The sequence below is a fragment of the Epinephelus fuscoguttatus genome, linkage group LG19, assembly GCF_011397635.1.
Source record: "Epinephelus fuscoguttatus linkage group LG19, E.fuscoguttatus.final_Chr_v1".
Classification (NCBI taxonomy): domain Eukaryota; kingdom Metazoa; phylum Chordata; class Actinopteri; order Perciformes; family Serranidae; genus Epinephelus; species Epinephelus fuscoguttatus.
Window position 1 is genome coordinate 9,983,007 of NC_064770.1, and position 26,030 is coordinate 10,009,036.

General features: G+C 43.1%; 1 protein-coding gene and 1 long non-coding RNA gene across 16 annotated transcripts in view; one reads left to right on the forward strand and one right to left on the reverse strand.

The window, feature by feature from the left end:
- Window positions 1-19,454, forward strand: part of LOC125879686 (uncharacterized) — a 162,448-nt gene extending 142,994 nt beyond the window's left edge. The window contains exon 4 of the long non-coding RNA XR_007447964.1: window positions 19,286-19,454. This is a non-coding gene — a long non-coding RNA (uncharacterized LOC125879686). The remainder of the gene's footprint in view (window positions 1-19,285) is intronic.
- Window positions 1-26,030, reverse strand: part of LOC125879676 (RNA binding protein fox-1 homolog 3-like) — a 574,563-nt gene that overhangs the window by 7,826 nt on the left and 540,707 nt on the right. For 13 of the 15 annotated variants that reach the window (XM_049561666.1, XM_049561662.1, XM_049561661.1 and 10 more), the window contains 8 exons: window positions 22,953-23,045; window positions 22,121-22,181; window positions 21,985-22,038; window positions 16,649-16,781; window positions 15,439-15,478; window positions 13,041-13,099; window positions 10,312-10,390; window positions 1,226-8,146 (listed from right to left, as the gene is read on the reverse strand). In XM_049561666.1, coding sequence (XP_049417623.1) covers window positions 8,102-8,146; window positions 10,312-10,390; window positions 13,041-13,099; window positions 15,439-15,478; window positions 16,649-16,781; window positions 21,985-22,038; window positions 22,121-22,181; window positions 22,953-23,045 — 564 coding nt within the window. In that variant the 3' untranslated portion in view covers window positions 1,226-8,101. Of the gene's footprint in view, window positions 1-1,225; window positions 8,147-10,311; window positions 10,391-13,040; window positions 13,100-15,438; window positions 15,479-16,648; window positions 16,782-21,984; window positions 22,039-22,120; window positions 22,182-22,952; window positions 23,046-26,030 lie in introns of those variants that run through there. The other 2 variants (XM_049561655.1, XM_049561657.1) reach the window with 2 other exon arrangements.

Below are 26,030 nucleotides of genomic sequence, written 5' to 3' on the forward strand. Positions count from 1 at the left end.
TTCTTGTAATGTCACATAAAAGCAGCGGGAGCAGAGGCCTTCTGCCTGCCAAAACTAGTGCTGCCGCTCTCCCCAGAATAAAGATCAGAGTGCTCTGTAATCATACAAGTGGAGATCGGCAGTTTGGCAGTGCAAAGTGAAAATCTCAGTGTAATGGGGCTAGATGGAAGCAGAGGAGGGGGGTGGGGTGCGTGGGTGTTGGGGGCAGGCAAGGCGAGTGTCCCAGGACCCTCGTCATGACAGATGTTCGCTAATTCGGAGTGATCTCCGGCAGCTCCGCGGAGCTTCTGACAAAGAAATAAATAAAGAAATGAAAGAAGACGAGGCTTTAATTTAGAAATGCCTTTGTAGTGCATTAACCACCCCCCGATCCAGAGAGACAAACAGTCAAACAAGTAGCGTGCTCAATCAGCGTCCACCCTGTCTCCCCTTGTATCTATCTCAATGAGGAACTGGCCTGAGCCTCACCACCTCCCCTATCTATCCTATACCTCAGATTTACTGAGCGCTCGCTAGGGACAGCTATACAAAAATATCCACACGCAGTCTTATAGCTCAGCAGGGAGGAAGCACAATAGCGCCGGAGCTACATATAGTCCTCACTGACAGGCAGCCTAGAACTGGAAAGGCTGCAGAGACAAATATATTAATCACCCACGGATGTGAAGGATTCAGGGAAGGGTTAGTTCAGGTATTAGAGCCTGTGCTCCTTTCAGTCATAGTTTGTTAAAACAAGTCTCTGCAGGAATTAAAACTGGAGCCCATTAAAGGCTCGGTTCACCCAGGATAGAAAACGATGCATTTCTTCACTTAGACCAAGTCATACATGTAGATTGTTGTAGGTTTTGAGACACAGATCTCTCAGTCATCCCCAATACAATGGAGATGAATGGAATTCAGTTTGTGGTGCTCTCTGCATTCACATTTTTAAACTGACCCACTTAGTAACGTTTTGTCTTTTTGTTAAAATGTGATGGCTGAGAGAGTTCAACTCACTGCAACTTCAACCTGATAATATGACGACTGCCATTTTGTTTCCACTTTGTTATTGACATTGTGTTCACGTTAGGTATTGTCTGTTTGGATTTCAGTATCTAATTAAATAGTTTTGAGTGACGTAACCATCTCGTTAATTTCAGTTTCAGTCAACAAGAGGCTGTGACTTGCTAGGACCGGTTACCTCAACTTTATTCTCTATAAATAGATACCTGTATATGTGTGCATATTGTATTGGCAACGGGACAAAACTCTGGTATTGGAAGCGTTCTGGTTTACATTTGTAGTCTGTTTGTAGTCCGAGTAGTATCGACCAATCATGTTAGAACAACAGGTAAACAGTCCATGTGGAATGGTGGAATGCATTCACATGCAGATATCTGTTTATAGACATTAGCTGAATTGACTGTAGCAAGGAGGAGAAAGGCCCAGCCTGATATCCGCTGGCTACACCAGACCAGCCTGAAATATTGGCCCTCGTCTTTATTGTTTTCAATAGATAGCCAATGGGTTCCGAGATTGCCTCAACTTTATTTATTTGGAGCACGCTTCTTTGTGCAGGTGTTGTCAAATTGGTGAACATTTCTTTATTTGCTATGTTTTTTTCCTCAATGTGGAGTATGACTTGTCCAAGTGAAAAATTTGTTTTCTTTGTTTGTTTTCTTAAAGGGATAGTTCATCCCAAAAATCCACATTTTTTCCTTTGGTGCGAGTCGCAGAGCGTGGGAGATATCAGCTGTAGAGATGTGCATCTTGACTCCAATATAATCCAATGGAACTCGATGGCACTCAGCTGATGACGCTCAAAGTGCCTCAGAAATACATTTGAAAAACTCAACAGCAATGTCTCTTTACAGACATCACTATCTGGTTACTCAAAAAAAAACAACCAAAGACCTTGTGAGCACTTTTTCTTTTCCTACTAAACTACACCTGCCGATCGTATCACTGCGCAGAAGGAAGCGTGCATCTACTCATGAATAAGAGGCTTGTGCTTGTGACAGCATGAGATGTAAACACTAATGGAGCCCTCCTCAGCTAAGCTGTAATGTAGCTAAGAAGTGCTAGGTGAGCTAGCAGTAGAGGCACACTTCCCTCTGCGCAGTGACACAGTTAGCTGGTGTAGTTCTGGAAAATCTGGAAAGAGACATTGCTGTTGAGTTTGTAATCTACGTTTACTGGCGCTTTGAGCACCTCAAGCTGAGTGCCATCTAGTTCCATTACATCAGAGGGGAGGCCAATATCGCTGACACTCTGCAACTCACACCAAAACAATCTAAATGATAAATTGCACCACAGGTATTAGAAAATATAAGTATTTTTGATTTTGGGGTGAACTGGCCCTTTTGAGTCATATCAGGTTGTGCTCTCTTGGCCACTGTAGAAATATATTTGCAACCATCTTTTTGGCTCGACACCACTAGGGCTAAGGGAGTAAATGCAAATAAGGTGCACACATACAAAACAACAACAACAAAAAAATAAACCTAAAATCAGAATATGATGGAAAACTCTTACAACAACAGCATCAACAACATCCATGTGTGAAGGCAGACATAATGTTCTTATAACTGCTTTATTCTGACACTCAAAACAATCAGAGATTACTTATATGTCACATATCGACAACAAAAAGAATTCATGAATGAAGAAAAAAGTCATAATAGTATACTTGTACCTATGAAATGAATCCAAAAGAAAATTACTTTACACCTTTCAGACAATATATTCTCATTATAGAAATTACATACAATTCAAGAACAAGTTGAGCTGAATTGAAAATACACAGATAACCCCACTTCATATAGGAATACATATAAAACAGTTACTCAGAGAATTGCGATATAGTGTGTGTATATACATTTAAATGTATTTACAAGTACTGTAACTTTTTTGCTTGGTTCTCTTTTGTACAAATCTTTTAGGTGGACTAATAAATGCACCTGCCAGCTTATCAGGGCTTAGTAAATACTTGTATTAAATATAAATTATGGATAAAGAATATTTTCTGCTGATATGTAAACATATTTCAATACTACTATTGATAAGTACAAACAAATGTTTGGATCAAATAGAGGTCTGGTTGCATATTAAGCTGGTTATGGAATACAACAAAGGCAAACTAAACCAAAATATATCAAATAGTTTCTTTTATAAATTCACATTTAAATTACTTTTGACATACTGTAAGCAGAACTAAACGTCTCAGACCTCTACAGTACTGACTACCAGAGTTATTTACATGTTTTGTCTTTAACATTTAAGCCATGATAAGCTGACATTGAAACAGTTAAACAATGCTAAATTTTAACTTTTTCTGTAAACTGTAGACAAACCCGTGCAGACTGATAGGAGCAATTGCACATGACATTACTCCAATTTGTCCCTGTAATAACATGACATGAGAATGTACTACGTGCATCCACAAACATGTTATTGTGTCTGTTTACGTTGAGCTGTTGACTAACAGGTCTTCTGACATCAGGATGCACAGTTAAATTGCAGTTTCGACTGTTTTTTATTTCTGGGAGTAAACTGTCTGATTTAGGAGGTTAGTGAGGAGGTGACAAATACTGACAGACTCTGTAGAATCTGTGAGTAGCAGATGAGATTGTTGACATTGAATATGTTAATACTTTAATATACAGCCGAATTACTTAAAGCAAATACCAACAACTTTAAAGGGCTTAAAGGTTCAGTGTGTAGGATTTGGAGGATATACAGTATTGGCAGGAATGGAATATAATATAATGTTTCTCTAGTGTAAAATAAAAATATAAGCTATAAAGCTATAATAAAATAAGAATCATCATGTTTTTGTGACCTTAGAATGAGCCGTTTATATCTATACAGGGAGTGGGTCCTCGTCCATGGAGTCTGTCATGTTTCTACAGTAGCCCAGCGTGGACAAACCAAACACTGGCTCCAGATAGGATCATTCCCATTTTTAGCACCCCCTTTGCAGCGAGCCGAACTGTGTTTGCAAAGGACTGACTTTCAACGTGAAACTGCTTTATTCAGTATTTTAACTGATTTAACTCCATTTGTGTTGGTAGGACAGAACCCTTGCAGATAATTTGGCACCAGGTTAAAACCTCAAAAACGTCTAGATCTTAAATTGTCAGAGAAAAACAATGAGCATACATTAGCAGGTGCTAGGCTAACAGCCCACCTCCAACATGCTCAACAGCATCAGGGAAGCACTGATTTGTAATGTGAAACTGCTTTATTCATTGTTTTTACTGGTTTAAATCACTTGGTCACTTTGTCTTGGGGGAAGAAACCTCTGAAGGCAATTTGACCCCTGGTAAAAACCGTCTGAACAATGAACAGTGAAGTAATCCAAGCTGGGAGTTCATGCTTGGCACTTGGGAAAAGTTTCAGCGGGTTGCAATTTACAGTCCTCACCACTAGATGCCACTAAACACAATTCTACACACTGTTACTTTAAGAACAAGTCCAGTAGAACAGTATGCATCACGAGTCATTTGGATCAACTATTCCTAATTTTAAATAGGAATAATCTTGTTTTTTTTTCTGTGGTTGTAATTAATTGATTTTGTTTGGAGCACAGATTAGAAACTGTAGAGTGCAAACTAGTAATTAATATTATGTAACTAACATATATTATATTTATAATAAGTATATGATGGATGCTTGATGACTAATCTAATTATCTCTACTAACATTTTATTTTTTTCAGTAAACTAATAATATAACTAATACTGTGATACATTCTACCGTCATGTTTGAGATTGCAGTTTGTGATGTTGAGTTGGACCTCATTGCACTGTACAGACGTATATGAGATGGCAAAATATTTGGATTATTTTAATTTATAACTGATATCTTTGAGGTCAGAGTTATTGTGATGTTATTACAGGGACTCAGAGTGAAGTCACGTAAATCTGTTAGCTAACTACAGTACGTTAGCAAACTGCATTCACCTCATCTTTCATTCTCCTCCCGAACACACACACACACACACACACACACACACACACACACACACACATTCTAATGCATATATATTTATATATAGCACATAGGCACACACACATTCAGATCAGAAAACCAAAAAATCTATTTTGTTCCAGTCTAGCTTTCTAATAGTGGTCACTAACTGAACACCCACACATGTACTCTGGTGCAGAGTTTATACGAGAAACTCCTACAAATGCACAAACCAGTTCTCCTGTTTGAAAATGGTAAAAATAATATTCAAAGTTCATCTTGACTCATATAAAAACCCCAAATGTTGCGTACATACTAGCATATAAAAGGAAGAACGACGTTTGTTTACCCACATAAAGATTTTCTTTGACTGAGATAATGGGTTAATTTTCTTTTTTTTGGATATACAACATTACTCTATATCATTTTAACATCTTGACTAAACATAACTAGCTGTATATGATACTTTTATAAATATGTTACATCTCGTAAAGTTTTGAAAAAGCAGAAAACAAATAAAGTGCAACAAACAAGAGGTTGTTTTTTTTTGAGACCACAAACACTTTTGTGAGTACATATAAATTAAATACTATTGGCAATAGCTTTGAGTTGTATTTCCATAGCTGCACTGAAATCTTGACAGCTAACAGCTACACAGAGATTTTCTTTTTCAATCCACCTCACGTAGCACAAAGTTGTAATAGAAGCCAATGCAACCACTGTATGTCGACTAAGAGGCGAGCACTGCTGCACTCTACACACATTTACATCACGTCTCCTAACTCCTGGGTGCTTTTATATAATATCTAACTGTACTTGTGTGTGTATGCGGTGTAAAATTAGTTATACAGTATATGTCTATATATATAATACAGTAGCTTTAATAAAGAACAGTACAGTCTTGTTTTATCATCCTCTCTCGGGGTCTCTGCTTCAACAAAAATCATCTCTTGTAGAAAGCTGTGTTGCAAAGAGGACAAACCTGCTGGTTGTGTTAGAAATGAAACTATCCTGCCTGCTGAGAAGTGAATAGCACTGTATTCTAGTTTGTGAGTTTCAGTTAGCTTATCCTGAGGTAAAACATTTTGTGCAATGCTTAAAAAAGAGACCGGTGACTCGTAGCAGAACAGCCCTCTGTCGGGTTCACCCACCTTGGTGCTGTGTCATTACTGAGTGTGTGTATTTGTGAGTTTATGTGGAAACTGTTTGGTGTCATAGTGCACCTTGTGTACAGTTAATCTGCCGTGGTGTGTTAGTGGTAATGTGCAGCCGTGTCTTCTGCAAATTGAGTTCATATGCAACTATTTAGCAATTAGATTTTAGGGAAACAAACACTGCAGACAAATAGAAACTGTTTCACTGATTACCCAGCTAGTCTGTTAAATGTGTCCAAAAATGTCTCAGAGTGGCCATCAGGAGGTGACGACTTCAAACTGCTTTTTTGTTCAGCTGACAATCAAAAAACAAAAAGATCTGATAAACAATAAAACAAAGAAAAACTCAAATGAGTAACTTTTGGTCATTTTGGTCATTTTCGGTGATTAATTAATTATCAAAATTGTCACTTTCCTTACAATCAACTAATTGCACCAAACCAGCCCAACAGTCTTGTAATAAATCCTATTTACAAGCTACAGTCTGTACTGAAATTGTAATTTGTTGTGATGTTTCAAAGGACTGCATTATATTATTGCTCCTGTTGTTGCAGCCAAGAACAACATTCTGATATAGCTATAAAACCATAGAACTGAGTCGACACACAGCTACTAACACAAAAAAACCTGAACGTTATAAGTAAGGTCAACATTTCAGACAGAACTCTAATCTGACAAACTGCAAAACATTCTGTGCCAACTTTTAGAAATGCCAACTTAAAAAAGGGCACTCTGCCAATTTTAAACATGGAGTTGAGTTGAATCATTAAGAGAGCTATTCAGCCTGTGAAAAACAACTTGTATAATGTCTTCTGTGATTTCAGGAGCAACCCTATAAAATGTGGATTGATTGATTGATTGATTTACAAATTTTCTGCAAGCGTGTTAAAAGGCCGTTTACTAAGCAGGGTGTAATGAAAGACAGCTACCCCTCAGAGTAAAGTCATTTTAGGCAGCTAAGAGCACACGGTTCATTTGGTCTGTGTTTACTTGCAATTGGCCCTGTGAAGTTTTAAGAATGTCACTGCTACCATGAGAAGCGATGCAAATCCAGGATGCTGGTGGGAAAAGCCTAACACCCCCCCTCCCTATTTACCTTTGGTTGTACTTGTATGAAACGCCACAGGACTTTGTCCCTGAACACAACCCAGCTAGCTTTACCTGTCACCCTAAAACATAACCGCCTGTGCAGAATAGTTGCATATAAATATCCAGCAGTTTGCAGGAGACTTGGCCAGAGTGTGAGCATTGTGAGTCCAAGACAGAAATCCGACCTTAATGACCCTTTACTTTGCATGCTGTCATACCACATAGTACAGCTTGTAAGGCTCCACTGCAAGTGCACAACAGTAGGACACTCCAACGTTTAAAGAAAACCAAAACAAAAGCAATCAGAGCAGTGCCGTCTTTGAACTAAGAATCACCAAGGCATGTTACTCAGCGTGTGGACTGAGCTCTTTGTTCCTGCGTGTTAAATGGAAAGTTAGAAAAATAATTGGAATGGATCAGTGATCGGCGTCAGCCTGATCAGACCTGGTATGTCTCCTGTTTGCCATGTATATATTATTTAAAAAAATGCCCCAGTATATTCTTAGTCAGATGACGGCGGCTGCATACACACACCTCTGAGCATGCATCATGCGTGCTGCAGTAGGCTCACATTGGTTATGGTGACACAGCACCCATATACAGCAATCAAGGTAATGCACATGTGCATAAAACTTTCCAAAAGAAAACCAAAAGCACAAAATGAATACAAAACAAGAGCAGACCAATGATGACATCAAATAGGTTGTTGTAGAAATATCGGCTTGAGAGGGTGTCAGGGGAGGGGCTCAGCATGGGGACCTGGAAGCTTTTAGTTTGATTTAGCTCTCCACCAAGGACCGGGCGTTTGCTTGTTTTGTGTTTGTCTTTTTCTCTCTTTTATTTAAGATAGTTTTTTTTGTTTGTTTGTTGGGGTAATGTCTCTGTCTTTTCTCGCTTTTTTCTTTCTTTTAGTAGGGAGTGAAGCGACTGTACCCTCCTCTGTATAGGCTAGCCTGCAACATCAAAGATGAAAAAGTACCAATCAGTATTCAGGTGACAGCTTTAGTCGGTTTCTCTTTCTCCACAAATTTCCTTCCTTTTTCCATGCAGGTTATTTATATAGGTTTTTATATTAGAATATCGGTTTCCATATGGGAATAATCATGACAGGGTTGATATATTTAAGCCAATAATCGGAGTGTGTGTTAGGAACAGGGTCATCAGGAGTTAAGCTGGATTGGTGGATTTGGAGCTCAATTGGGGCAGTTGATAGAAAAAGTATTTTGATAAAGTAGCACAGCAAGAAAAAACACTTCCTTGAAAAAAAGTGTCTTCTCTTTAATTAATTCCATTAAGAAATAAATTGAATTGCTTTTTTTTTTTTTACTTAAGGAAAACCATTCCTTGTCAGGCTGTAGCAATATCAGAGATTCAACTAAAGCTGAATAAGTTCAGAGAGGTTTAATCACAGCTCCTTTTCAAGTCTAGTGGAGGTGTCTGCACCTTTCTGGAGGGCCAAACCACCACAGGATATTAGCCCTTAGATTTAGCACCATGCTCAAGATATCTAGGGCAGACACACACATAAAGCATGCAAGTGGGCCTATGCATGCACACCTGCACATGCACACACACTCACACTCACTCACACACCAAACATTTCTCTCATCTTCCAGTGGCTCTGCTGCAATTAGGAATTCAGACAAACTCCAAAGGCTACTGAATGTCTTCAAAGGCTAATTTTGCCTAATTTCGGGGAGCCCTCTTGCTTGTACGAAACTTTCATCCATGCGAGATGCTTCTGTACGCTGGAAATAAGTAAAGAGAATTCTCCAACCTCAACCTCAGAGGAACTAATTATTGTATAGCTTTAAAATGCAAAAATGACTCCTCTCTGCTGCAGAGCCATTAATCAAATATGATTAAAGAATTAGGACCCAAACTGGTCTTTTCTCTTCAGCCCACGAGTTTATTCGATGTTGGCCTCAGCACAGCCCTTCTCCCAGTAGCCCTGCCATTTGTTCAACACCACACCAACACACACACACCCACCCACCCTCTCGAGTCTGTGTTAGCTCCCTGAGCTCCCAACACACACAGCATTAGCTCTGATATTTTTAGGGGCCAAATCCAGCTTTCTACTTTCATTGAGAGGACGATCAAAGTGTCAGAGAAATGGAAGGAAATTTGGAGGAAAAAGAAGAAAGAATAAAAAACATTCAAGCACATTTTTTAATTAAGTAAATGAAGAGGAAAAAGAAATGTCTTAATTAATGAAAGCTTTTAGCTAGCAGCTGCACCGGGGAACTGTACGCCTTTCTTTCTTTTTTTTTTCCTTTCTTTTTTTTTTAATGTTGTTGAAAAATCGCATGCATGCAGGAATGGTAAATTTGAGTCATTTCTCAAGCTGAGAGCACGCCTCCGATCAAGCTTGTGGGCAGGAGGGGAGGGCGAGACAGCTCCCTCCCTCCGTCTCGCTCTCTCTTTTATGTCCCACGGCACACTGCTGCATGCGTTTGATGGTCCTTAATCTCTAGGTTTGGTCTGTGAGCCCGGTCCCATCCCCTCATCATCATAAAACAAAACCAAAGAGAAACTCTCTCCGAAAAGATGCTCTTTTATTTATCATCACTTTTCATCTTTGATGTTACAGTAGCTGCAAAAGCTAGCTAAAAACAGACATTAACAATTCAACTTCATCCCTTCAAGTTTGGTTTGTCTGAATGAAAGAAAAGAAACAAAAAAACAAAGGTGATCCAGCTCACTCTGGAGCAAGCTGAGTGATGTGGAATGAACAGAAAGCTTGGAAATGTAGTAATGTTAAGATGAAAAGTTTGTGTTAAAAAAACACTGCGGTAATCACTCATTCTCATTTCAGGAGGAACTCGTGTCAAATTAATATTGCATGAGGTGGCATAACATAAGTTTGTTGCACTAAATGTCTGAGCATATTTCCACATGCCAGGGTTTTACAGTACTGCTCAGCTCCACTAGGGTGTGCCAGATAGCATGACAAAAACTAAATCAATTGATGAATAAATACATAAATAAAAACCAGTGACCGCTGCAGTCTCTGGTCTTTATTTTGGAGTGTGAGTCGTGTGTGTGTGTGCGAGCTCGTGTGGTGATGTTTCAGACAGAGTGCAGACAGAAACAGGCGGCGGTCTCAAAGACTTACCATAGTCCCCACACTGTATGTGGCAGCAGGGCCAATCGTGTGGTGGTAGGGGTCTGCTGTTGCATAGACTCTGCCATAGCTGCACAACAGGAGGCACAGAGAACACGGTCATTGATCTATCATTGACGAGGAGAGCAGAACATTTATGCATGCTTGTTTAATGCTCAACCCCTCAAGTCAACTCTTTCAAGTCTCTAACACAATCAATTATTTCCCTCCTCGGCCTCCTGGGCTTCCTGCATTATACAAGGTGGTTCAAAAAGGGGAGTTCAAAGGTTGGTGAATTATACTTGTCTTTTCATTGTCATCTTGATTAGGCGGAAGGAATAGGTAATGAGCAGCGAGGGAGGGAGGGAGACAGCGAGAAAGAAAGATTCAGAGAGGGAAACACAGTTGGTGCTGGAGGGCTTGGTCTCTCACCCTGTTCTTGTTTACCCAGGCTGCACACTGGGCTCACGCCCCTGTCTTTTCATTGTTGCTGGTTTGGAACTAATCCTTCCAATTTCCTTCTGAGACAGGACAAGATGTGTCTGCCTCATTTATTTATTTATTCGACTTCACATATTCCTCTATTTACTTTCCCTTTTTTTTTTCTTCAATGCTCGCTTGCAAATGAGGGTCTGCACGGAGCAGATAAGGCACACCCAGCCAAGGACTGAGGGCACCAAATCAACCAGGAATTTAAAAAAAAAAAAAAAAAAGTGGAGAGAGGAGGAAATTCTCCTAAAGGAGACAACAAGACATACAGTGTTCATGCCTTTCGCATAAGCTACATTGAGTTATATAAGATCTAAATATGGCTCGGCCCGTTTAAGTCCGGCAGCACCCAAGGTCAGCGAACAGGACGTGAAATCAGAAAGGCTGTCTCGGCTCCTTGGGGAGGAGGCCAGTGCCATGAGATGGTCAGGGGAAGTCTCCGTGGTCCTCTTATCTTCAGTGAGCACCGAACCCCACAGGCCCTCTAAGGCTAATATATCTACCAAATGACTCTCACCAGAGTGGCACTGCTGACGACGGGCAGGTCAAACCACCCTGTACAATGTCACAGAGCCTTAACAGAGCTGATTGGAAGCCGGCAGCGTCTCTACAATGTGACTGGCTCCTCACAAGGCCTCTTTGATACATCACACTCGCTGGTATGAACTCTGTTTAGTTACTTAAAGGGCTTTGGTAATGCAGCCTGTGAGCACTGTAGGCTTTTCAGATAATAAATGTTTCATATTTTGCAGGGGTTTCACACGCCTTCCACAATCCTGCTGACCTCTTTTTATGATTGGCTGACTGCTCCGCGGTTAAGTCTGATAAGGTATTGCTGAAACAATACCAACAAACCCCTATTGATCCAATGGGCATGACCGCTTATTCAAAAGGAAACAAACAGACAAAGCAAAACAAACAACTTGGGGGTGAATTACATTAAATCTCAGGGAAAAGTATAGGCAAGAGAAATAGGAATTAAATCACTCTGAGAGGGAAAAAAAAAAAAAAAAAAAAAGCCGCTGTCCAATTTCTGCTCTCGCCGAGCACGGCTGCTCATAATTCGAGCTGCGGCGAGGCCTGATAAATCTTACATTATCGATATGATCTTCAGGCGCTCAGGCAGGGTGTACGTTATCACAAGTGACATGCTCAATCCTTCCCAGATTAGATTCCCAAACCAGCCCACATCCCGGCTGACAACGGCTTTCAGGGGCCGAAATGAATCAGCGACGCCTCCTCAAACGGAGCACACCTGAACCAGAGTGACATCACTCAGAAGTGATAGAGTTCCTGCCGGTCCATCTCTCCCTCGCTCTGTCTCCCTGCCTCCCTTCCACAGACCTGAGGCCATTCATAAATACCGCAGTGATATACCCACTCTCCCATCACAAGCAGAGAGTCACGACATATATCACTGCTTTTCTCATCCAGTCCAACAAGGTTAGTCTCTTTTTTTGTGTGTTCTTTAGCTCCGAGCTAAAAAGAATATGGCGCTTGGCCTAATAGATAAGATAACTGGAGAAGAAAAAACGCAAGAAACCCTAAATAACCTACATAGAATATTGTATAATGCAGGTGAAGCAGCCCCTCATTCATCACATACAGTCTCCATCTACAGCTGGCTCTCAGATGTGTTGCTGTTTGTTAGAAAAACACTGTAATTGCTTGAAACAAAAATCCACCATTTGTTACTTCCACACTGTTAGATATCGTTCTGTGATGTTTACCACATTCCAACACTTATTTGTGATGAAGTGTTTTGCAATGTACTCAGTTTCCTTCAATCTTTCTCATCTGTTTCTACTCCAGTCAGTAATTTCCTCCATTTGACAGCCTGCAGGATCAACTTGTTGCTTTAAATCGAAGCCCGCATTAACAAAGATAGCTTGTCGAACACAGTGCAGACGTGTCTATCATTTTCCTCGAAACTCAACATGTGTTTTATTTATTTAGCATTACATTCTGTTTCTTCTGCCAACCGCTGATGTGTGTGTGTGTGTGTGTGTGCAAAATAGTAATTTAAGAACACTCCAAAAAAGATCAATTAAACATACATTAATCTAATTAGAGATTTCAGGGTGGACTTTCTTTAAGACCACGCACTGTTTATATAATGGTTCATGTATTGATTTCTAATACTGTATAATTCATAACATCTGGGACTGTTGAGGCGTGCAACGCTTAATACATTCAGCAGTCCTTGTACAACATACTGATACATAAAGAAAGTTGATGAGAGGTGCTCTCACCTGTCACTGTAAGCAGCGGTGGTGGTGGGCTGGGCAAATCTGTATGCTGCATAGCCACCCTGTAAAAATACCACAGTGTTAATCAATGATTAAGCTCAACCTGCGTGCAGAAAGGTTAGATCTCAGAGACGCACGGAAACAACAATACAGACATAGAGCTTTAAATTGCCTTAATAGTTAAATGTCACTGCACAGTATTTGGATCATCTGCCCACATTCCCCAGCTGCAGGGTCCCGTCCAGACACCAGAGGGTGCTGTTTGATATATGGTGTATTAGACAAGTGGTGGCAACAGGGGGGTGACTGATGTTCTCAGAGGCTGCATATTTGGGGGGAGTCATTGTCACACCGGAGACTCACCCGGGTAGCAGCAGCAGCATAACAGAGGCCACGTGAGCCAACTCCCCAAATTCAGCCCATTTTTAGATTGAGGAGACTCTGCTGCTACATTATTGAAGAGACCCTTTTTCCTTTACACGACCCCCCTGGCTCACAAATGAAGTAAGAAGGCAGAAGACGGTCGGACCGTTGGGGAGTCAGGACCGCTGTATTCATTTGCCAGAGTGGGGAAGGAATTAAAGACCTCATTGTGGAGTGCTGCTATTACTCTCTTTGAAAAATGAAGCCGTTCTCCCACTGTTTTTCTATTAGTGCCAGTGGAGTGTGTGCCCATCTGCGTCCATACCGTGGATAGGTGGCTTTTAATAATGCATGTTTTCATTCATTTTTAAACTCAAGGGGAAGACGTCGGATGGAGAGTGGTGCAGAGAGGCAATGGTGTGATGGTCGCGACTGCGGCTCCACATGAAATCAGGTCAGGGGCCGTAGCTATTGGATCTTGCTCCCCCGATTCCCCTCAAGGTTTTTCCATGGACGCAGGAAGTCACAGGACTTGAGGCAGATGACTTCCTGTGGGACAGCCATGCCTTGGGACTGCGCTGATTACAGCAACAGCCTGAACAAACACGGGCCAATAAATCACTCTCCCACATTGTCAAATCCTGCACACAACAGTGCAGCACATTTGTTATTTTGTCGTGCGGAGTGTGTGTTTGTGCAGTCATGTATGTGTGCGCTTCTACATGGAGATGCATGCATGCATATGTATAAGCACTTGTAATGTACGTCTGCGTATGCATCCAGTTCCCCTTTCTGCTGATGTATTAGCAGGTCATCTGTTTGCAAAAGGAAGCTTTGACACATCAGCCGGCTGGTTGTGACAGCAAGCCACTGTCCACTGAATGATTGTGGAGGACACTGAGGGCTAAGGGACGGCTTCCTCTTGGTCACTCGAGACCTTCACGCACACTCGGCCAGTCTGAAGCAGTGCAGTGGCCAGTGCCAAAACTAATGGCAGTAAAGCACCAGGGGCTGGCGTGACGGGTTGAGTGATGGACCAACCTGGCCAGGCCTTGGTCAGGGGACATCGGGTTGCAGGACTTAGCTGGAGGTGGCTGAATGAGTGTGAGAGACAAACAATATCACTCAGAGCACAGCCCAGGTCTCGTCTATGGCGGTGGATGTCGCTACAATAAAAACCAGTGAAATACAGTCCTATCATGTGGGCCGGTGTGTAAGTCATATATCACTGGGGTTCAGCATTTTGCTCCCAGACACTGGTCGACAGGGTGAAAGTGAGAGGCAACTGTCATTGCTGCTGTGCCCACTGTCATCTCGCTATCTCAGCAGACGGCGGCAGAGGGAAAAAAAGCAGCAGAATCAAAGGGACAAATTATTGACTAATGTCAAAGTGGGGCAGCGTGGTAATTTCAGCATTATCTCCACAGCGTCCATGCTTTTCTCTGTCAAGGGCGACGTGCAGCAGGGCCAACCCCTGATATGACCCTGCCTGCACGGACAGCTCCAGAGGGACGGCTAATCCCTTTATCTGCTGCCGCTCCTCTTATCTCCCACATGGTGATGGCTGGGAGGAACCGGCTCCACTCAGGCCTGCGCAGACCCCCTGGGGCAGGCAGGGATATCCCAGCCAAACCCTCTGAGTGTACACAAACACAAAACACGAGAAAGGAGGAAAGAGGTAGCACGAAGGGGGAGGAGGGCTGCAGAAGACAAGCCACCTCAAAAACCCAGACAAATCTAAAGTAAGAAATGACCTAACTTGACACGGGACACTGAGCCTGGGTCTGCCTCTTTGCCAAAGTCTGAGATCATAGGAAGAGAGAGGAGAGAGAGGAGGGAGGAGCTGAGGGGGTTTTAAATTTTGTTGTTGGGTTTCTTGGCACAGCAGACAGAGGCCTAATCGACGCCGGCTTGGCAGCGAGGCCCAGAGAACGCTGGGGGCTGAGGAGATCACGTTTTTGTCTCCAGGGCTGGGCTTTTTGTCTGCTTTGCTTCTGTTTCATCTAAGCAGGCAAGAAGAAAAGCCAACTGTACTTACGTAGATCTCTGCACCATAGAAGCCATCTTGGTACACCACCCTGTGAAATGAGAGAGCAGGAAAGGAGCGTTAGTTGATTTGGTGTACGTGCTGCCATACTGAATCTCAGCCCCTGACGTTCTTCCTATTTCAACCATTCGAGGGTCTGTGGGGTCAGCTCTTAGCAGCTTTAGTGTACTGTACCACAAATAATGAATGACACATTAAAGCGAAAAGTGCAACCGTTTCACATCCCCGTCCAATTTTCTGCTCTGGTAAAATTGTTTGTCTTTCCAGTTGCTGCAGTGTTGTCAGGAGGGCTGGTGGTGGTGGGGAGAGGAGGGGAGGACAAAAGAAGGCAGCGAAGGAGCTCCATCACATGACTCTGCTATATAAATCAACCAGCTGCCATCAGTAGCAAAGGGCCCTGGAGTGGGAGGGAGGGGAAAGGGGACGTGGGATTTCCAGTCCCGGCTTCAGCAGCGAGTCTCTCTGCAGTAAGACGGATCCTGATCTAATCACAGATAGACAGCTATACTGGGCCCTCGGCCGGCCTCCGTCAGACCTCTCCCACGGCCACACAGACCACTGCTGATAAGAGACGAGTGTGAGGCAGGGCTGCACAAAGCCAGGAGATCAGCATAGACCCTGGTCACAGTCCAGTGAGATCTGCCCAGTAATACGCTATCTCAGCTCTCTACAGCTCTCTACAGCTCTCCCTGTGGCTTTGTTAGTTCCTCCTTTGTCAATAGACAACGGACAAATATAAGGATGAGCAGAGTTACTGTAGGGCATGTACATACCTAGATACCAACAATGATTTTACCCCCCAAAGACACCTCATGGGAGAGTAACAAACTAAATGGACAGCAACACCCAATGCTAATTATTATTAAAACACACGGCAGTTAACATTGCTCAATTGTGGTTTGATATTAAATGACAATGCATGGTCTAATCCTATATTAGGACAAAACAATATATTATGGCACAGTTCCCTGTTGAGCATAAAGTTCATGCTCTTGAGACATAACCACATAAATATCACCCTTTTGAAACTGTGAAAATATGGCACACCAAACAAACGCAGTACGTACAACTCCAGCATGTGCATGCAAACGTAACTGGAGCATGATTCTCAAACTACAGCGTGAACATGACTAAAATGTCTGGCGCTGTCTCAAGTGTTCATTGTTGTTTTCTAGATTCAGGTTAGAGATTCAATACTCACGCTCCGTAAGCTGGGATTGGTGGTGGCGGCGGAGCTGTGCGGAATGTGTTGTACACAGCCCTCCCCCGACCTCGCAAGTGGGCACCCCTATAGGCCACCGTAGCGCCTGTGGCAGGGTAGGGAAACCCTGTTACTATGGAAGGAATCACACAAGAGAAGAGAAAATGACTTTCAGAGAACATCCTCGACTTGGCATTGCTTACCTTATGACAGAATACATTAGAGAGAGACGTGTGGCACTGCTTTCCCTATGACAGAATGCATTATGGGGAAGACAAGGAAACAATAGATTTAATCTTTTCTAGGTGCGCCTCATCGAGCACTCTCCCCTTTCCCAGCTCGCTGCTTTGTGCCGTACTCAGCAAGGATCCACATTTGCTGTACGCATCCTTTCCTGATGCCTGGCGAGGGGCAGCCTTGAAGCATAGGCAGGTAATGGATGCAATACCACTAGTTTCGCACCACGGCTTTTGCATAGTTTAGACACAATGGGCTAGCAGCGAGGAGAACAGTGGGAGGGTGGACGGGGGAGAGGTAGAGGGCGTTTCTAGATGTGGGCTACAGTCAAACGGGAGGTGAACGTTGCTGAACAACCTGACTAGATGTTCAAGACTTCCCCCAAGGGAAAATAGAGCAGATGGGCTGGGCAGCCAAGGCCCAAACCTCAGCATGACCCCCATCTCGAAACCCATCTGGGACTATCTTTGGCCAATCACACAGCTACATATGTCCTCTGCTGACGGCTACTGGTGAATGAGAAAGGGAGGGTTTATGGCTTCAGGGTGGGTAGGAAGGGGTTGGCATGATGGTGCAGCAAAATGTCCCTGGTCACAGATTAGAGGACAGGCGATGTGATCCTCAGCTTCCTACTTAACCTTCAATCAGTCCAGTGGCTGTCTGATTACAAGCTGTGGAGGTGCATACAAACATACCGATCTCCAGACATGATTAAGTTGGCCTCCTCTCTTCCAGCAATCGAAATTCCCTCACACCCCCCTTCCCCTCACTTCTTCACCCTCTCTCCCTCCCCCAATGCCTAGTCCATAACAACACAGTCATCCCCATTTTTCTACATCCCCAGCAACGCCCCCTCATCACCCTCCCCTCAGGTTATTATTCTTTATTCATTTCCATGACATGTTTTGGGCAAATTCATCACAGACCACTTGAGTTTCTCCAATCAGAGATCACTCTGTGACAGGGAGCTGTGAAGCTCCTGTCTGGACTTGTTGGGGGGTGACTAACACAGGTTAATAACATGTATCCAATGTGTTTTAGATGAACCCGCTGGTACCAAGGAGACGGTAGGCAGTCCCTCGCAATGGCAGATAAAGTAGACTGCAATGAAGATCCAGGGTAGCTCGTATATAATCAGTGGCGTATAGGTTTTTGCCTGGGGAGCGACGGCCCGGCGTTACTGTGCTGTGTGCAGCGTTAACCCTGCAGGTGGACGAAGCCAGTGAACACCCTAATGAACGATGCACACCCTAGCCCCGCTGCCTCAATAAAGCTGACAGGGAGACAGATTAGTGGTGCTTTTAAAAACACAGAGAGCCAGGTTTAATGTCTTCTGCCATTAACATCACGCTCCATTAGTGGGTCCGCACACATATTCAAACTCTGCGTCTCATTTGGCCAGGTAACGCCCACATAGGCCCCCCCCAATTCCTCCCAACACCCACCAAGGTGCATGGCGCTTTGTTTGCTGCCAACGTACCAATAGACTGCCTGCACTCGCAGGGTGCCCCCTTTCCCCCAAGTGATTTATAATGCTGACCTTGACATTTAAATTAGTCTCTTTTTTTGGAGCAGTGGACATCTGAGTGCAGTTGCTAAAGGGCAAAAACAATCCTCTTTGATAGTTTTCCGAGGTGTGTTTTTTCTCCCCTCTTCTTAACAAATCGCTACTATTTCTGGGCCCCAGAAAGTCCAATTGCCTCTTTCTTTCTTTTTTGGAAATTTGTATGCAATATGCATGCAGTGATGTATGTGAATGTAAACTTATAATGAGTTGGCGATAGGCTACACTGCTTCAATAATAACCCATAAATCAAAGGCACTGTCACACCTTGGTAAGCCCGTGAAAAGCAACAACAGCTACGGTGTATGAGAGCACAAACCTGGTCTAGCCACCAAAGTCAAACACCTTTTCCGGGAGGGGGGCTGGAGAAAATATGAGTTATGCGCCGGAGGGCGGCGGGGTCACGCTGCACCTCATATGTCATATGTGTCAACTTGAGAGAAGCTCAATACCTGCAGAGCCAGTTGGACCTGAGGTAATCCAGCTCTGTGCCAATGATGGGGTCATAACCGGCTCCCATAAAGAAAGATCTGATTTTCCACAAGGTTGATCTCTCTAATACTTCCTGCTCAAATACATCGGGCAATGAGCACTTAATCCACGCACTGGGGACCAAAAACAGCTTAATCTAATCAAGAGTCTGGAGCTTAATTATCCCCCTAACGTACACTCCAACAATGAAAGGATCTGTCTACATATATTAAGATGGCAATTAGCCTTTCTTTTCTGTCATTTATACAGCTGCTGGCTTTTCACGAGTCCTCAAGAAAACTCCACCTTAGCAGCAGAAAATGTGAACCGGTGAATAAAAAGCTACTCGTCTCCTGTCTCCGTAGGAATTAGCTGCAGAGGAGAGTCTCTCTCTGTTCGCCTGGGGGGACTGGCCATATGAAGGGATTTCTAAATGGCAGCTGTCCATGGTGCTGAAAACATCCAACACGAGGAATAATCCAGAAACCTTTGCCAATTATTGTAATATGAGCTAAACAGATCTGCCTCTGAATGTTTTTATTATATATTTAATTAAAATTCTCCATGTTTTGATATAATATTAATCTCTTTAGTTGTTTTGTCTTTTATACAATAAATGTGAAAATGTGAAAATTCATGCTAATTTAAAAATGATTGCACAGATCCATATATATGCATGTCTATATGCACATTAAATAAACATTTGTTCAAGTATGTAGATACCCACACACTAATTTAAACTCCGTGTACATATACAGAAGTCTACACACTGCTCCAGCACACACTCACATTTCTACCAGCTTTAATTACACACCCACTCACTGTATGCATAATTATTTATTAACTGTATAAACAGACATGTGTACATGTGTCATTAAGCAAACAAAATGAACCAGGACAGCGACAGTCAGGTGTTTGCTGTTATATATGGACAGACCTACATATACGAGGTGGTGGAGGACAGAATCTGGGGTTTGTGCTACAAAAAGTTTTCATGTAAACCAGATCAGTGCACAGTGAAAGAGGACAAAGGTGAACACAGATACTAGATGCCTACCAGCTGTCACACACCATGATTTGTGCCACTGCCATGTTTTATTGCCAATCCCTCCATTTGACTGGGACCCAATCACCTTGCTCCTCTTTCCTGAACCACGACCCCCCCTCCTCCCCGTAGCAAGCTTCTGAGGGAGGTTTGGGTGTTCGGTGGCAACAGAGGACATGGACTCGGGGTTGCCACAGCCTGCCTGTACCCTACCAACTACTCCCCACCGCCCCCTCCTCCATCAGTAGGAGGAGCCAATCTACCCTGGAAGAGGTTAAGAGCGGGGAGCCGGCATGAGGCTCTCATCCGTCATTCTCCTGAATGGGTTTTGAGGACAATAAACCTGTAGCGCCAGGACGAATGGAGACGAAGTGTGCTGTCACCGAGCCAGGATTTATGGCTCCCAATTTCACTGATCTCCCGCACAGAAATGAGGACTGATAAACAGTGATTAATCGCCTTTATATCCCATTTTACTCCCACCAAAAGTATATTAACTGTAGCTATGATGATTTTGGAATACATCCTGCATCCCGTGAACCTCATTCTTGTGTAATATTTTTTTTCTGAGGGAGGGGAAGAACATTGTAGTCAAAGCCATGGTCAGTGTTTCTTTCCTTTTTTTTCCCCCAGAGCTAAAACGGCCTTTTGCTGCTCATTAGGGCGGTTTTGTTTCAAAAATGTATCTCTTATTTATGTTTCCCATCTTCCCAGCTGGCAAGCATATGTTGTCGTTTAGGCTTGGCAAACTCCAGTGCCATGTCAAGACGACTTGAAAAATTAGCAGCCAATAAATCACCCAACCCCTCCTGCTTCCCCTGCCTGGAGTGGTGGACCACACTCCCTCTGATTTATGAGATGATTTGGGAAGTGTGTGTGTGTGCGTGTGTGTGTGAGTGTAAAATGGAGAAAGTGCGCATGAAAGAGGGGGACATGTATTAGTGTCTGTGTTCTACATAGGTTATCTATTTCTGTATGCTGGAATGCTTTGGTCTAAAAAGCAGGGCAGGGGATGGTGTTGTGTGTGTATATGGGTCAGTGAAACGATTGTTTATGCAAGTTAAGACTTACTTAATGTCCACATTTTTTATTAAGTGAAAATTCCACCTGACCATGGCATAATATATATGTTCGAGCAAGCGCCTGCACCTACAGACGGATGTGTGTATGTTTATGTGTGTGTATAATTATCAGGGGAAGATGTCGAAACGAAGGGAGTGTTGGGGGGGGGGGGGGGAGGCAGGGGAGGAGGCATGGAGGGGGTGAGGGGTTGGGGATGAAATAAAAATGATAGATGACTGCTTTCTGTCATGGACAGTTATTTAGAGGTTCGCCGTAAAGCTGTCCGGGGAATGAACAGATTTTAGTCTAATGAGCAGAAAGGAAAGCCGTTAAAGTGGCGCGATGTGCTCAGCACTTCTTCCAAATGAAATAGTACCATTTCCCCCTCATTAAAATGCAAAGGGTTCATATAACATACAGCAATAAAGCTGGCATGTCGAGGCAGAGAGAGATAGGGAAAACCCCACTGAGCTCATCTCATTCCTCCATTACTGAGACCAGAAGGAATAGCGGCCTTCGACAGGGTAGGTGCCAACAATATCGCTCACTCAATCTCCCTTATTCGGTTAGCTCTGTAAAAGTCAATCTGGCGCACTTGGCAAATCCATCCACAGCAGCAGCCTCCACAATCTGATAACAGTTGCAGGGGCGCTTGCTCCTGAAATCATTTTTTTCAGCTTTACAGTTGCACACCGCGCAAACAATGGCTCAGGCTCCCTCAGCCACTCAGAGAGGCTTGGATCATCCACTGCTTATCTGGGCCGCTCTCAGATTCACTTTGATTTGAGGGGAATTTCATGTTCAGTAGGTTCAGGATGAGCCCGATTGTAGAAATTCCGGGGTCAGATTGGGATTGGCTGCGGCTGATAGTGGCCTCAGGTACGGTGCAGTGCGTGTGGTGGAAGGTAGAGAGAGAAACACTCAAAAATCAAACTGCAGGAGCTGTAGGTCTCTTACCAGCATACAGTTCAGGACCATAGACAGCTCCCACCACTGGGTTCAGCTTCCAGCCTGGTGAACACAAAGAAAAACTCAATTTACACTGAACTACATGTTATTGTTTTTAGGATTTACGATTCAGCCTGGCACTTACCATTCGTGTAAGGGTTGGCCACTTTTTTGTTTGTCATCACTCGTGCTGTTGCATTGTTCACCTGTTCAAAGCAACAAAACACACAGCGTGTTATCACCGACCTCCACAATTACCATCTAGATATCCAGGGTGGGCCAAAAGCAGGCAGCAAACCAAGATGAATAAAGACAAATTCATAAAATAATAGATAAATAAATTATGTAAATGTTAGCAGCACTTTGGTTTGATTGAGTTTGGTTCAGCCTTTCATGAATTTATTCATCATTTCTGTTTTCTTACACATTTATAAATTACTGGAAAAAGGGGGGAAAGCATGCACCAATTACCCACAGGTATGAATAAAAAAAATGTCATTCTCCAAATTCAGTAATTGGTTGGATAAACAAATGGATTCCAAAAGAAAAACACAGACAGTGCTTTGATTTTCTTCTATTGACCTGATGAGAATGACTGAGTGGGGGCTCGGCTCGTCGTAAACAAGAGCGGAATTAGAGCAGGCAACACTAAACGATGGTGACAGGGGAATGCAGGTCTTCTCAGATTTGACAGGAACCCAGAGGATGAAGGCATGCATTCATTCTGCATTGTCAGGTAATGATGGACAACTGGCGTGTCCAGGTTGACATGTATGGAACCCCGCATTCTACTGAGGACAAGTAATACGCACCATTATGCATGCATGCATCCAGGCACAGGGATGCAGATATCCACACAGACGCACACACACACACACACACAGCAGCCACATGCTAATGCATGGGTTTATAGGTAAGTTTAGGAGGCAGCAAGCAGGAAGTAGGAAATGATGGGAGAAGGGAAAAAATGAAAGCACCTCTATTTTGCGTCCCTCTACGATTGTACCGTTTAGTTTCTCCCGTGCACGATCAGCATCTGTGCTTGTTTCAAAAGTTACAAACCCAAAGCCCTGAGAGCGCCACGTTAGCCACCGGTAGAGAAAAAGGAGAAGGATGGACACACATACACATTCAAGCACACATTCACACAAACACACAGAGAGAGAGAGGAAAAAAGAAAGGGGAAGGGAGGAGAGAAGGGAAAGAGAGAGGTGAGAAGACAGGAGTAGGTGAGCAGCAGCGGCGGCAGAGTCGAGTTGTAAGCAGCCAGATTAATTAGAGGCAGTTAGTGAGGCGTCAGGAAACAGCAAACAGAGAGATCCGAGGAGGAGAGGATAACGGTGACATGACCTCACACAACAACACCCACAAACCTGCCTGCTTTACCCAATTAAACAGCACAGCACCGGTGCCATGGGTGAATGTCAGGAAGCAGCGGATGCAAAACACTGTGTTAGCTGCCATAATAGTCGTATAATTATCTACACAACTTCAGCAGCGCGGCCGCTCAAACGGCCCCATCTCCCTTTGAAGACGTGGGCAACAGGAGAAGGAGTGAGTGCGAATTCTCCGAGGAGAGATGTTAACTTGATCTCTGACTATTTCTAATTCACTGCTCTAATAAGTAGGACATTTTTATGGAGGCAAAATTGCACCGGCTCATTGATGCAAAAAAGTGAATGGTGTCACCGCAAATACCATCCTCTACGATCAAGAAGAGCAAGGATATTGACTTTAAACTCTGACCAAAATATACCCAACCTCTCATTTCCATCTCCTCCCCTCCACCCTCCAACTCTCTGACTCCCTCGCTCCCCTGGGGGGTTTGTCACTACCTTGAGTTATGTGGACTGGGATACTGGACCTGAGCTCGATCGCGGAAGCATTAAGATATGCTGGCCAAACAAGTCCCATTCCTTTGGTTTCTATATATACATATAGAGGTATGGGCAGGGAAAGAGGGAGCATGGCCGGCACTGCCTGATAATTGCTTGAGGATGTAATACATGTGAGAGATGGCGAGCGGTGTGATCTCGTATGCATACACAGGATCTCCGGGCTGCTATTCCTAGCATAAATAACACGGGACCTGTCCTTGGGGAGAGAGAGATAAAGAAATAAATTCAAAAAAGGAATTGAGGGCAAAATTAATCCTTTGGACATTCACCCGACTGTGGTTACCCCCCTATCTTTTTTTTTTTTTTTATCATGCACAAATAATTAGCTTACAAGAGGGGAGAGTGGAGCCACCATTTTTCAAAGGAGACAAACATATTGAATGCAAATTGCCAAAGCTTCATAGAAAATAGATTGTTTATTAATGGCCTGGTAGGTTCATTATATAGCACACAGGGTGCGGGAGAGAGAGAGAGAGGCATCATGGGTAATGGCTTTGTAGGGCACAAACAATAAATGCTTGTTACGGCGGAGGAGGCAGGTTTATCCGGTGCTCAATCTTGTCTGGCAGAGGGGGCTGAGTGCGGCAGCGTCGCCTGGTTCCTGGGCTCCCTGCATGCCTGTATACGAGCCCAAACTACTCCCAGGTATGAATGGGAATCAATAGTATTCATGCCTCAACACCCAGCCACGGATCCTGTCTCCTTTATGAATGGAAAGCTGTGGAGCTTAGTACACTCTATTAAATGAACAGCTGGATGAGGAGCACTCGGCTGTTCACACCACCGCAGGCTTCACCTGTCCATGGTAGGTGGTTAGGAGACTGATACTGCAGTAACACTGCAGCGCTGTGGCTATTTTTCTGCTGGCTTGTTGGTATTCTACCTTAAGGAGTTCAGATTGTCTTTGAAATACATACATGAGCAAAGCTGTGCAGGGAAGACACTGTTAAGTGGGATAGATTTTAAGAGGTAAAATGTGTATTGAATATTTCTGACCTGAGGATCGGGCAGACTTTATTATAGATTTTTCCTAATGTCAACAAATCCCATCAAAAGACCAAAACCATAGTTTGTCTGTGCAGTCAAAAGCCTCACTCCTCACTGCTGTAAAGCTCCGTTTTTGTCCAAAAAATATTAAAAACACATCAATGTGCATCCACAATCTCACAGTGTACTTTATTCTGACTCCCACTTACATCGTCCTGCTGCTGGAAATCACTCACTGGAGCATCACATTAGGCTGGCACAATATGAGCAAAATGTGCGATGCGTAATAGTATTGTTCAGTATGGCCATGAAGATATGACTTGGGATAAATCAACAAATATTGAAGTGTGTATACACAGTTATTGATATACAGTTGTAAGTCTTTATACTTTTATAGGCACACTGTTAACATAGGGCCTCATTCACCAATATCTTCCTATGTTTTTTCTTAAATTTGTTGTTAAAAAAAAGTCTGTAAGATTCATGACATGTTCTTAAACCGCAGAATTGTTTGCACTTTTGCTCTTATAATGATGAATCCCATTGTTCTCACAAGTTGAAAGCATGTGCAAGTCGATCTAATTAGCATAGGTAAAACACCCCGCAAACTGCTATATAAGGGCATGAGACTGTAGGGCCATGTGCACATACAGACATTGAAGAAGAAGAAGAAGAAAAAAAAATGAGAATGCCCAAAACAAAGTCTAAGGAGGGTGAAGCACCAGACTCCAAACATAAAAAGCAATTCAATCATACTAAAATGGAGGTGCTTCTGCAGGAAGTAAGTGCCAAATGAGCTCTCATATTCAGTAGTGTCAGTTGTAGATATTTAGTAACACAAAAAGATGCATGGGATGTCAAAAACATTTCTTTTTTGTGAAAAAAAGAAGAAAATAAATATTAAAAATATTAAATAAATAAATATTAAATCCTATAATACACAACTAAAAAACTGAAGAAAACGCAATAACTAATTATTTATTTTGCACGAACATGTCAGCAATTTATGTAAGTGTGCTTCTGAGCATGCATAGATTCTGTCCTTGCCTAAAAACAAATCCTAAATAAGAGAAGTGAATATCAGAATCGTCCTGAAAAAAAGCTTAAGTGGGTTTGAAGGACACATTTCTTCCTAAGAGTGGTTGGTGAATGAGGCCCACACACCCCAAA